The 13004-nt window shown below is 43.5% G+C and overlaps 4 protein-coding genes across 4 annotated transcripts; 3 read left to right on the top strand and 1 right to left on the bottom strand.

Moving 5' to 3' along the window:
- Window positions 1-864: 864 nt before the first annotated feature.
- Window positions 865-2130, top strand: GCK72_015861 (uncharacterized protein; the record flags this gene model as incomplete). Its single annotated transcript, XM_003094800.2, has 3 exons — window positions 865-1118; window positions 1165-1272; window positions 1695-2130. The coding sequence occupies 3 exons, from the start codon at window positions 865-867 to the stop codon at window positions 2128-2130; spliced, it is 798 nt and encodes a 265-aa protein (XP_003094848.2).
- A 720-nt stretch (window positions 2131-2850) lies between these two features.
- On the bottom strand, window positions 2851-3538 carry GCK72_015860 (uncharacterized protein; the record flags this gene model as incomplete). Its single annotated transcript, XM_003094850.2, has 2 exons — window positions 2851-3388; window positions 3444-3538. 2 exons carry the CDS (start codon window positions 3536-3538, stop codon window positions 2851-2853), a joined length of 633 nt encoding a protein of 210 aa, XP_003094898.2.
- A 1732-nt stretch (window positions 3539-5270) lies between these two features.
- On the top strand, window positions 5271-7002 carry GCK72_015859 (uncharacterized protein; the record flags this gene model as incomplete). The annotated part of the gene is made up of 4 exons (XM_003094791.2): window positions 5271-5590; window positions 5635-5760; window positions 5807-5914; window positions 6534-7002. 4 exons carry the CDS (start codon window positions 5271-5273, stop codon window positions 7000-7002), a joined length of 1023 nt encoding a protein of 340 aa, XP_003094839.2.
- Window positions 7003-9682: 2680 nt separating this feature from the next.
- On the top strand, window positions 9683-12624 carry GCK72_015858 (uncharacterized protein; the record flags this gene model as incomplete). Its single annotated transcript, XM_003094819.2, has 3 exons — window positions 9683-10965; window positions 11064-11168; window positions 11964-12624. The coding sequence occupies 3 exons, from the start codon at window positions 9683-9685 to the stop codon at window positions 12622-12624; spliced, it is 2049 nt and encodes a 682-aa protein (XP_003094867.2).
- Between the last annotated feature and the right edge of the window lie 380 nt (window positions 12625-13004).

The raw sequence follows: 13004 nt of genomic DNA, 5'->3' as shown, positions 1-13004 counted from the left end.
ATTGGGGTTTAGATTGACTGTGGGAAGGGTTAAGAAGCTTCAGAATTAGACAGCAAGACATTGGTATTGGGTTAGGAGTGGTTTGAAATGGTTAAGGTTGGTTAAGATAAGCTAAGATCGGCTAAGAGTGGTTAAGCTAGGTTGAGATCGGTTTCGAATGGTGAAGAACGAATAAAATCGCATATCTGTCAGATATTGAATGATCTAAGGCAATGTAAAGCGATCTCAATCGATCTCAACCAATCAGCTCCACCTAGTAGTGGATTAGCTGAAGGAGGGCAGTCGTAAGGGCGTCGTAAGGACAAAAATCGGATGAGACTATAAGGGTAGGTAGTACTCGTCGATCGATTGACTGACTGGCCTCTACCACATACAAATAACAACGGGAAGATTGGTGTAAGCGGACCATTGGAATGAACGGGTCCTTGACGACGGGCGGTATAATGCTTCTGGGAAACTCGAAGATTGGTTTGTGGAGATGGGGAGAAACAGGAGATACGGAGAAACGGGGAAGACCAATAAACGCGCAAACACACACTGACCCAACTACATACAAATAGCCGCGGGAAGATCCGTGTCTCTGCGGACTTTCTAGAACATTCTGTGGTCCGCAATACGCAGCGACAGGATTTGACGCGCACAGCCATCTCTATCTCTGGGAAGAGTCCACCACCTCATTTCTTTTATTCGGCAGTCAGTCAGCCTCTACCCCCCTTCTTATTGGTTCTTTGTCATTTGTAGTGTCTCCTCCTCACTCAAATATCCAAGCCTGTGTGTCAGGGTCTAATCGTCCTTACCTATTCCCAATCTCTTCAACTTATTCAATTTCAATTTCAGACCACACACCTCAAACCCTCTGGCATCATGGACAACCATGAGTCGACCAAACAACTGGTCTACACTCTTCTCGAGCGTCTAGCCAACACACTCGCATTGGTGAATGACGTGGCATGGAATAGAGGGGAAGCCGTTCAGGAGCCTCTTTCCAACACTCTCCAAATATGGGGAGTACCTGAAAAACTGAAAGCGATTCGCGAGGCTCCGCCCACTGAACAAACGGAATTGGTTGAAAAGTTTTTGGTGGAGGAGCATAAGGACGTTGAGCAGGAGGTTGAATGGTGAGTGGATGATAATGGGGAATACAGTTATTTCTGGTTTTTGAAGCATGTCTGAGGAGATAGCTGGTCAGAAGGATCTCATCAAGTCCAGTGATTGTGCCGTTGAGGCGATGGAGGAAAAGTTGGATATCGAGGCGGAAGAGATAAGGAGACTGTAAGTTCTAAGAGGGGCTAAAATTGAATTTTGTAGGGGTTGGCTTACAGTTAGAATGGTTAAAAATATATAAGATTGGCTGAGATTGGTGGAGATCGGTTGAGATCGACTAGGATCGACTGAAATTGGTTAAGATCTCTAAGAATACAGAGATTCTGAGGTGCCGTAACTATTGAAATTGCAAAAAAGTTGTTGCTGAAACGGGAAGGTTAAACCAGCGAGCTTGATATAATTCAACTTTGCAACTTCAAATTCCAGCGGGATGCGGTTGAAATTTAGTACTTACTCCTGCAAACCCTGCGTGGGTGGCCCTAGTTAAGGTATCTGAGGCCGATCTTAGCCGATTTCAGCTGACGTTGTATATTCTAGGGGAACTAAGACTACAGTAGGACCAAGACTACAGTAACCAGATATGCTTTCAGCCAAGCTCTATTGAAAAAAGCCAACGACTCCATCATTGATAAGGACTACGTGATTGGATTACTCAGGGATAATATAAAGGATCTGAAGTCAACACCGGAGGCTCAGATTCAGAAGAAGAAGGCGCTCGACGGTGCCAAGGAAATCAAGAATCTGAAAACTGAGATGCGTCTGGAAAAGAAAAAGTACCAGGAGAGAATCAATTATTTGTTGGACAAGGAAATGAAGGAGATGAAGATTACGGGGAAGAAGAAGCCGGCAAGACTTGAGATTCTGGAGCAGAATGATGGAGTTGATTATGATCTACTAGTTGCGAAAAATCTGGAACTCGAAAAGAAATTGAAAGAATCTCAGAAAGACGTGCAGAAGAAAGAGTTGGAGATCAAGGAAATGAAGGAGTTTATCACTTATAAGAGACAGATGGCTGAAAGATTTTAATTCGTGTAATTGTTGTTTCCATGTTGGTTTTTCTTGAAATAAAGTTTTCCACATGAAAAAATCAATCTTAAGCTATTTTAACCGATCTTGTGCCAGAGTTGAGCGGAATGCGGTTTTGGAAATGGCGGATAACATTTTTGAGTGGATTTGTCCAATCTCAAGCAATCTCAAACTCAATATTATGAGCTGAAAAATATACCAAAATGTAGGTCTCGACGAGTTCTACGTCCGCGACCTACTACGGGCCGGATGGCTATTCGTTAATGTGCCGCGGGCCCTTCTAGAATGGGTTTTTTTCGTCATTTTCGCGTTTTTTGGCACTTTTTCCCGGCCCGCGGCACATTAACGAATGGCCATCCGGCCCGTAGTAGGTCGCGGACGTAGAACTCGTCGAGACCTACATTTTGGTATAATTTTCAGCTCCTAATATTGAGTTTGAAGCCAGTTACGCGCCGGCCCGTGTTGACCCGTTTCGGCCCGGTTTGCAAGTATGCTATAAACAGTCTCGAGCTGTGTATTTCAATCAATATAATCCAATCATGACGTCAAGATGTCTAAACCCAAGTCGCATTGTTGCTCTTTGTTTGGCTTTTTGACGTTTTTCTGGGGTGCCTTTGATGCGTTTCTTGTCATTTTTTCACGTTTTTAAGACATAAACAGATCTATTTCAAAAACATTTATTTATTCAAAATCCAAAACCAACAAAGAAATTATTTTTATTCACCAAATGATAGTAGCCATCATGTCCTTGAGAATCTTCACCTCTGTATCCTTCACCACTGCCGTGTGTTCTGCCTCACTGAGCTTCATTACCATGCTCAGAGTCTGAGAATCAGTGTCCGCCTCCTGTTTGGCAATGACACCTGACACCACTTCTTTAGTCGTTCGGATTCTGGCGTCTCTTCTGGCAATTGTCTTTTGGAGCAGCTCGATTTCCTTCTTGGCTTGATGGAGCTCGGCATCCACGATCGCGATTTCTTTCTTGACTTGGTGGAACTCGGCTCCCAACTCTTGAAGCAGCTTCGAGAGCTCCTGGCCCTTTTTCTCCGATGCCTTCTTCTCATTTAATAACCTCAAAATCATCTCATTTCTTCTAATGGCTTTCGCATCTAGTTTCTTTTGTGACACCGCCTCTTTTTGGAGCTTCTGCTTCAACTCGTTGTTTTCATTGGTGAGATTGGAAATGGTGGCCTCCAAGTTGGGGACCAAACTGCTCAATCTTCTAACCAATGATTGTTCGAAGGAGATTTGGCTTTTTCTGGAATGGGATAAAGTTACGGTTTCCTACAATTCTATTGGCTATTGTCACTTACGTCTGCTCATGATCATCTTTCTCCTTCTCAAGCTTCTGATGGAGCTCCACGATTTGCTGCTCCAAGTGTTGGATGAGTTGTTGTTGGGCGTTCATGGCTGCTTGGTGAGTGGGGGGATGTCTGAAAATTGATGAATAATAGAGAATGATAACGAATAACTAATATCGCATAAGATACGCAAAACCATGGAGTCAATATATCTGTCAGGGAAAACTAAATGAGTTGAGAAGGTGAATCAGTCAATTCTCCAAAATCAATATGGACTGCACAAAACGAGATAACTAGAGACGAGAGGAGATGGAAAAACCGCACACCGTAGAGGACTGAGAGAGAAAACTGAATGAGAGAGGGAGATGGAGTGGTGGACGGGTATCTCGAGACTACTGCACATCTGTCATAGACGCGGCGCGAGAATCTCCGGGAAGATTGGTGTCTGTGGACCTTCTAGAACATTCCGCAAAACGCAGCAACAGAACTTGACGCGCAATGCTTTAAAAATAGCTTATGAACGCTTAAAATTGCTGAGGATCGCTCAAGATTGTTCAAGATATGACAAAATTTTGATTTGTGCGGAAATAAAGGAAGCTGGAACTCGTAGTCAGATTGCAGACCGATTAACAGATACCAAGTTTTTTTTAGCTCTCATCGTCCTACTCGAACCACCCCAAGGCTCCGTGCGCGTCAATGTATAGGGAAAAAAGTCCGCAGACCTCAATCTTCCCGAAGATTCCCGCGCCACGTCTATGACAGATGTGCAGTAGTCTCGAGCTACCCATCCACCACTCCATCTCCCTTATTCAGTATTCTCCGTCAGTCTTCTACGTTGTGCGGTTTTTCCATTCCTCCTAGCCTCTGTCCTCCCCTGCACTTGTCTCCAGATGACGCGGCCTTCTCACGTCATCTGGGAAGAGGAAACATTCCGGAGCCCTTTCACTAGATGACACCCCACAGCTGCTCTCTCCAGACGACGTGGCATTCACACGTCTTCTAGAGTGTTCTACAGAACTTCCTGCGGGAAAGTTCTGCGGGAAGATCGGTGTTTCCCGCGAACCCCGTGTCATCTAGGTCCGCAAAACGCAGTGACAGGAAATGACGCGCATAACATTCCCGCACGTCTCTGTCTATTCTCATCTCCCTCATTCAGTCTTCCCTCCCGTCGGCCTCCTAGATTGTGCGGGGGCTCTCCCATCTCCCTATTCCCCTTTGTTTCCTTAATTATCAATTTTTTTCTACTATTCCCGCGTGTTTTGTATGTTTGTCCTTCTAGATCGCCTAGTTAATCCTACACATTCTAGTCAGGCTAGCAGTACAAGATGTTGCATGCCTTTGTAAATCATGTCTGCAAATCTCAAGCGCATCTAAACGATCCCAAGCAATCTTAACCAATCTTACGCTGTCCCGAGCGTTCCTGAGCAATTCACCCGATCTTACCCAATCTCAACCATTCTTAACTAGTCTCAAAGTAGCTCAATAGATTTTAACCAATCTTAACCGATTCTTACTGTTTTAAACCAGCCGCAATTTGTTCTTAACAGTTATGAACCAACTGAGCTTAACCAATCTTGCCAGAATTGCTCAGTCCTTATCACCCCTTGCCAAACATTGTAACATTCCTTACCATCTTCATCCATCTATGATTATCTTTGCCGATCTCAACCGATCTTAAACGATCCTACCCAATCCTTACCAATTTCAACGTTTCTCTATCCCTCTATTCTTCTCTATTCCTCTACCCCTCTATCTCTCAATCGATCTCAACCGATCCTAAGCAATCTCAATCAAACGTGTCTCTAGCAATTTCAGCCAATTAACAGTATTTTCAGAATCATGACCTCCGATGCTGAAGCTTACAAACAACTCGCTCTGAATCTTATGGAGATGCTGGTCAACACTCAAGCAGTGATCTGTGTGACGGCGGAGAAACCTCTCGCAGCCGAAGATCATGAAATCGTCAACAAATTCATGGACATTCATGATAAATGGGGGATCGTTGAGAAGTTGGCGAACATCCATTTGGCAGATCCAGACCAGCAGAGAGGTCTTATTGAGAACTTGGTCCCGCAGTTCGAGGAGACCAAGGAGGAGACTCTTGAGAAGCTCAGAGACCTTTTGAAGGATCATGAAGAAGCAAAGGAGAAGGTTGAAAAGTAAGTACCGTACTGTCCACATACAGTAATCCATGTTGTTTCAGATTGAACAAATTGCTAGAAGAAAAAGAAGGAGTTATTAAGTTGCTGGGAGAGGCCAGCGCCAAGCTAGGCGAAAAAGCTGAAAAGGCTGAAAAAGAGCAAGGAAATTTGCAGGGCGCCCTTGAGCAGTAAGTTACACTAGGTTACAGTAACCCGAATAATTTTTTGTTGCAGCATGCAAATGAAGGTGGATGTTAAGCAAAGTGCGATCAAATGTGTTGAGCGGGTTGTGAAGAGAATGGAAGAGCAATTGAAGAAGGAGAAACAGGAGAAACAGGAGATGTGAGTTTAACGGGTGGGAGATTTTTGCGGATGAGTAATATAATATAGGGGCTTCAGTATGAACCGGGTGTAACCTGTTGAGAGAATACATCATTTGGGGCTTTGGATCGGTTTCGGTTTTAAATGGGTTTTTTATCGAATGATATGTCATTTTGTTCCACATGATCTCAGCTCTCCAAAAAACTAAAAATCATTGAAATCGGATCACTCTACGCGGAGATACAAGAGGTGGCGAGAGAACGATAGAGCGCAGACGACGAGCCACTCTCGTCGCCTGCGCTCTCTCACTCTCTCATCGTCGCAGCTTAAAACGCTTGTTACTTGGATCACATTGATCCGTTTTGCATGGTTTTTAGTTTGCCAGAAAGCTGAGAACACGGGGAATACGGTCATGTAAGAATTTTCGAAAAAATTGTCAAGCAGTCTAAAATTATGAAAACAGATCATATCCATTTTGAACAGGAAAAATCCGTTTCTTAGTTTTAAAAAAACAGTAAAAATCAATCTAAACCGTTCTAAATTGGTGAAATCCGATTCTAGCCGATTTAAATAAGCGTTCACCAATTTTGACTGATCTAAACCATTTTTACACATATTTTCACCTATATCCTCTTTTCAGCACCCACCAACTATCCGATGTCCTCATTTGCCTTTCCCAGAGAGATCAGGAAATTCTTGAGTTGAAGAAACAAAACGAGGAGATCAAGACTCTCCGTGAAGACGTCAAAAATCTGAAAAAGGAGATGCAGAATCAGAAATTAAAGTTCGAGAGCGACACTGACTATTTATTGAATTTAAGTAACCATGAAGCCAAATATTTGGAAAATCAAGTCAAGAACTTGGAGGCGGAAGTTCGGAAGCTTAGGGAGTCAAGTGCTGTGAAGAAGGATTATGATTTCTGTGATGACATCGATGAGCCAGTGGAACGCTCGGAGCACAATAAGGAGATGAGCTTCCAAGAGCTCCGGAAGAAAGTGATGGACGAAATTGAGGCTGAGATGAAGCACAAAAACATTGTCGCGTGGGCCAATAACTGGAAGGGAGCTGTTATGAGAATTAAGAAGTTGGAAGATGTTATGTTGTTCTAATTTTCTAATTATGATCTGATAATTATGTTCTAATAATTATGTTCTAATGTTTTAATGAATTTGAAATTAAACGTTTATTTTTTTGAGTCCCTTCTGTACAGTCCTGCACATGAGTAGTCCGGTTTCTAAGAGTTCTAATCATTTGGAGCAGGAACGATCCGCATCTGTAGCATCCGCGCTCTATTGATAACGGGGTTACAAAAACGGGCCGACTCGTAACTCCCTTCAAACTCAATCTTATAAGCTGAAAAGATTACCAAAATGTAGATCTCGGCGATATTCATGTCTGTGACCTAATACGGATTAAATGGCTATTCGTTACTGTACCACGGCCAGGGCTACAATAGTTTTCTTTTGAAAACATGTTGAATCCTATGAATCTGGACCCTTTAGACCTTTAGATGGACATAAAATTGGCTGAAATCGCTTAAAATCCCCTAAAATCACTCCAAAAACCTCAAAACCCGCTTCTCTACCAACTAACGGTAATATCCGCCATCAGATGTCCGCCATCATTTCGGAAATACCGTATTTCAAGCTGAAAATGTGCTAGAAAGTTGGTTTGGAGTTCAAATGACTGGAATTCTGCTTAAAATTTATTTAAATCAGTTAAAACTACAGGACTTTATCCGGGCCCGTGGGACATTAACGAAATTTTCAAAAATCTGGCTGACAAGACTTCTTATTTACTAGAAAACGTGGTTTGCACATTATTTTTTAGTTTTTTTCCTGAAATAACAAGGAAAGGAGTGAGCCCCGAATGAATAAGACGAGATGGGGGACTATTCCCAAAGATAGAGATAGCTGTAAATACCTGTCCCTGCATCTTCCGGACCACAGAATGTTCTAGAATGTCTGCACACACCAATCTTCCCGGGGCTATTCGCCCGCTTACGTATGTTTGGGAGAGGGGAGTCCAGTCCATCGAGGAACACAGAATGTTCTAGACACACACACCTATCTCCCCGCGGCGATTAGGATTGGTTGGAGAGAGAACCGATCTCAATCAATATTAACTCGATCCTATAAACGCTATAGACCTTTTTACCTTACCCTGATCCCGTCGACCCTGTCCAGTACCCCCAAAAAATCAATATTTCCCACAGTCCCCTCTTTCTCTTGATGACGTTAAACCTGCCACACTAAAGAACGCAGTCAGTTGGTAGCCAACTGCGTTTTCCCACCATCATCTTCTGAGAATTCACAGTCTTTTCTCATTCAGTCAGTCCGTCATTCAGTCACAGGGCCTAAGACTTCCCTTTACCGATTGCATCCATTACCTCATCATGAAGTCACACAGCCTTTTTCCCATCATCTAGTCTCTTTTCACTATCAGTCAGTCTGCCTTCCAGTCACGCTGCCTCAGAGTATGTGTCATTCCATCGTATTGTAGGTTTTAGGCAACCCTTAACAATTCACAATCCCAATTTCAGCTGGGAACCAGTCTTCATCGCTCTTAACCGATTTACCCCATTTCACTTTGAGACGATTTTTCTCAAGTGACGGGCACAAAAAAATTTCGAATGTTTTTCCTATTCAAGCTGCCTTTAATTAGTAATTTGGAACGATTTTAAACTTACCCCCTTTGTTAGCAACTCCTTCTTAACGATTGCGTCATCCAGTCACACTACATAGTCCTTAGTCCTTCCCGGAGCCCTTTTCTCAGATGACACCTCCCCCTTCCATTCCCCGAGATGACGTGACATTTCCACGTCTTCTAGAATGTTCCATACAGGACGTCTTGCGGGAAGATCGATGTTTGTGGATCTTCTTGGTCCGCAAAACGCAGGGACAACGAATGACGCGCATAACATTCCCGCGGGCTCTCCGAGTGCCTCATCTCCCTTATTCAGTCTTCTCTCCTGTCAGCCTCCTAGGTTGTGCGGGGGCTCTCCCATCTTCACTATTCCCCCTATTATTCTCAGTTATTGATTTTCCTCTACCATCCCCTTGTGCTTTGTGTGTATGTCCTTCTAAGTTGTGTAGTGATCCTAGACATCCTTTTGAGCCTAGCACTCCTAGATCTTGCTTAACTTTGATCATTTCTGTAAATATCTAGCGATTCTAAATGATCCTTAGCTAGTTTAGGCAATCTAAAGGAATCCCAAGCAAGCTTAACCGCTCATACGCGGTTTCAAGCGTTCCGGAGCAAACTCAAGCAATCTCAACTAATCTTAGTCAATTTTTAACAATTTTGAAAGATTCTGAGCTATTTCAAATAACCTTGAGCAATTGTAAACGTCTAGAAGCAATCTTATTCAATTTTCACCAATTTTAATCTATGTTTACTGTCTTCCCAAAGCCCGTTTACTAAATGACACCCCACAGCTGCTCTCCCTCTCCCTTTCATTCCCCCAGATGACGTGACGTTTCCACGTCTTCTAGAATGTTCCATACAGGACGTTTTGCGGGTAGATCGATGTTTGCGGACCCCTCCATTTCCGCGCGTACTCCGCTATTCTCATCTCCTGCATTCAGTCTTCCCTCCAGTCAGCCTCCAAGGTTGTGCGGGCGTCTCCTCTCTCTCCCTATTTCTTAGTTATCGATTTTCCACGACCATCCCCTATGTGTGTATGTCGGTGTGTCCAGATGAATCTTTAGAATCATAACTTTTAATCTAAACCAATCTCAACTAATCTTAACCAATCCTAACCAATCTTCACCCTATTCCAGACCAACCATGTCGCTTCCAAGACGCCATCTCAAGGACGTCTCGAATGATCTCAGACTGCTAGGATTTCAAGTTGGCCCAAGATCTACATCGAAGCTTGGTGGTGTCGAGGAGCCACCTCAAGTCACGCCACCAAAACCGCTCCCGCTTCCGGACTACCGTAGTGATCTGGAATTGGATACCGAGATTCAGGACGCCATTGCTCATCACAAGAAGATCTCCTCACTCTACGCCATGAATTTGGATTCTGAGACCGATGAAGCACCATCACTGCGAGATATCCCGGCGTCTAACAAGTGGTCTTACGGCTTCGTGCCGCCATGTGGTGGATACGATATCTCACAGGATCGGTTGAAAGTGGTGAAACCTAGTCAGGACGCCAAAGCGCCGGAGGACTACGGTTGCTATTTATCACGTGAGGTTCATTTTGACCACCTGCCACCACGTACCCTTGACAACTCTAAGGATCGTCTTCCACTTCAAGCCAGACCACTCCCAGTTAGAGTCCTGGACTCCAAGACTCAGCACGAGAATCGTGAGCACTACGGTAGCGACGATTCGTCATTTGATGATTTTGACGATTTGCATTTTGACCACCTGCCATTACGTAGCCATGACAACTGTAAGGATCGCCCAAGACCCCTGGCCCCGCTTCCACCTCCACCACCACCACAAGTCACTCCACCACGCCCTCTCCCTCAATCCCCATATTCCTTCACAATCGACCAGGAACTCCGTCTAGAGCACGCCTTCCAAAGAGATGGACGCGGAATGCCGTATAAAATATTGGCTCGTGCGATTCAAGCGGATCTTGATGAAGTGTATGACTGGTTTAATAAGCGCCTGGAGCGCAAGTCAAAGATGTTGGCGGCATATAAGAAGCCCGTTCCCAACACACCCAAAAAGATTATCCCGGATGCCTTTGGGCTCCGCCTACTTGACTTGAATTTCGCCCAACTTTACGCGCTTGAAGAGTATTATAACCGTGGTGTCTACTTTGTACCGGATGAGGTAGAAAAGAAGGCTCGTGAGATTCAAGCAGAGCTCTCGGAGGTTCACGAATGGCTCAGAAGACGTGAGTGGCTTGAGGAGAAGCGGACTGGAAGGAACGCTGATATTTATTGGTTGCCGGCCCCGAAAGAAGAGATGAAGAAGCGGGATATTGTAGCCCAGAAGGTTCTTGTCAAGGAGACTCGCGGAGAGGATAGTAATGAGAAAGTGAAGAGTCCGTCGGAAGAAATTCTGGAGCTGAAGAAGCAATTGGAGCAAGAGAGGATGGAGCATGAGGAGACGTAAGTTATAAAAAAGGGGTACTGTAGCTAAGGAAAAGGTACTGTACCCGATCTTACAATAACGCAAGATAGTCTTTCTGTAGACAATCAATTTTCAGAAAGTCTCAACTATCTCGCGCCAAAATCTTTGTCTCCGCTCGAAACTTCAGCGTTTCGGAGCTAAAAAAGCAATTGAAGCAGGAGAAAAAGGAGCATGAAGAGACGTAAGTTATGATTGGAAGGGTACTGTAGGGGCTCTGTAAGTAGAACCAGCTGGTATGATTGTGGTGGTTACCGTAGGATGCTTAGCGGGTATTGTAGCTGAAGCTTAGAACCCAGTAGCTCGTGAAGAATACTGTAGGTATAGCTAGTCTTACTGTAGACGATCTTGTCACAAACAGAGGTTACTGTAAATATATACAGTAATCCTTCAAAATCAAGTTTTGAATCTAGAGAGGTACTGTAGCTCTGGATACTGTAGTGAAGGGTTTTGGTTTTTTAGCTGAAAAATTGTCAAAATTCGAATTTTTGAAACTTTTCAGCTCAAAAAACCTGATTTTCCGCTGGAAAAGTGTTCGAATGTTCAACTTTTGACATTTTTTGATATAAAAATCGTCTGAAATACCTGTTTTGCTGAAAAATGTCCAAACAATTTTAAATTTTCAGCTGCAAAATCGGGTTTTTGAGACTTTACGGCTTTAAAAACTTGTTTTTCTGATTGAAAAATGTCCTATTTTTCCATTTTTCATGTCGAAATACTGGTTTTTGATCAGTAAATTCGAATTTTTGAGCGGAAAAGCGGGTTTTTGAGAATTTTCAGTCCAAAAAACCTGATTTTTCACTCAAAAAGTGTCCAAAATCCGATACTGTAGCTGGGTAGACTACTGTAGCTAAGATTTAGAATCCAGACACTCAGTTAGCTGAAGATACTGTAGCTTGTCGACTTCACGTTTCGTAATCTAGGAATACTGTAGTTTAGGAGAATACTGTATTACTGTAGCTAAAAAAGAATTTTCCAGAAAATCCCAACTCACCCACGCCAACCACACCATCACCTCCCAAGCCACCGACATCCGTGAACTCAACTTCTGGGTGGCCACTTTAAGACAGAAGTCTTCATCTCCAGATGACTCGCGTGTCACCAATCTGGAGAAGCAAATGGATCAGATGGTCAAAGATATGGAGGCTCTCAGGACAACTTCACCTTCTCTCCGGGGTCTGATAGCGGCTGAGATCAAGAGATATGCGACGGAGCCTTCTATGGTTGAAGAGGTGAAGAAGCAGAAGAAGGCGGAGCTTCAGAAGGAGAATTTTTACCGAATTCAGTTCTCAAAGTCGTTGGAGACAGTTGCGGAGAAGGATAAGGAGATTGAGGAGCTCAAAAAGAATCTTCAAATGATCCAAAACATTAATTACGAACTTCATGACACAATTAAACAGAAAAACTTGTTGGTTGAGACGATGACTGAGCACGTGAAGGAGTCGGAGCAGAAGATTTGTGATTTGGAGGCGGAGCTTGAGAAGAAGTTGGTGCCAGCGAAGCCGGTGATTAATCTAAGGAACCGGCGCCTCCCAAAGTATTATGGATTGGAGCCCAAGGGATCTGATGGTACCGGGATTCGTGAGAAAGAGGAGACCCTCAGAGCAAACGCCGATAAGGTTATGGATGGGAAGTATTAATTATTACTGTTTTAATTGTTTTTTTTAATTGGTTTTGTTTTTTAATTGGAAAGTTTAAATAATAAAGTTTGTGATTTGAATCCGTCTAGAATTACGAGATCTTGTGTAGATTTACAGACAGTTCGGGCGAATTTACGGGGGATTTTAGGTAGGGTCAAGAATCAAGGAAAATAATCTAAAATCGGCTCAAATTGCTTAAAATCAATGTTTTTTCATGAACTAATCTTGATAACCGAGTCCTACAGATCGGAAAGCAGCTGAAAATGAGTCGAAATCGGTTGAAATCGGGTAAAGAGGTCTCGTGTACATTTACAAAGTGATCATGTGGATTTACTAGGCTTTTTGTAGATTTACCGGGAGCTTGTGTGGATTTACGGGAT

This window comes from Caenorhabditis remanei, chromosome IV, assembly GCF_010183535.1.
Source record: "Caenorhabditis remanei strain PX506 chromosome IV, whole genome shotgun sequence".
Lineage (NCBI taxonomy): Eukaryota > Metazoa > Nematoda > Chromadorea > Rhabditida > Rhabditidae > Caenorhabditis > Caenorhabditis remanei.
The sequence above is the reverse complement of the archived record's forward strand: the minus strand, read 5'-3'. Positions and strand labels throughout refer to the sequence as shown.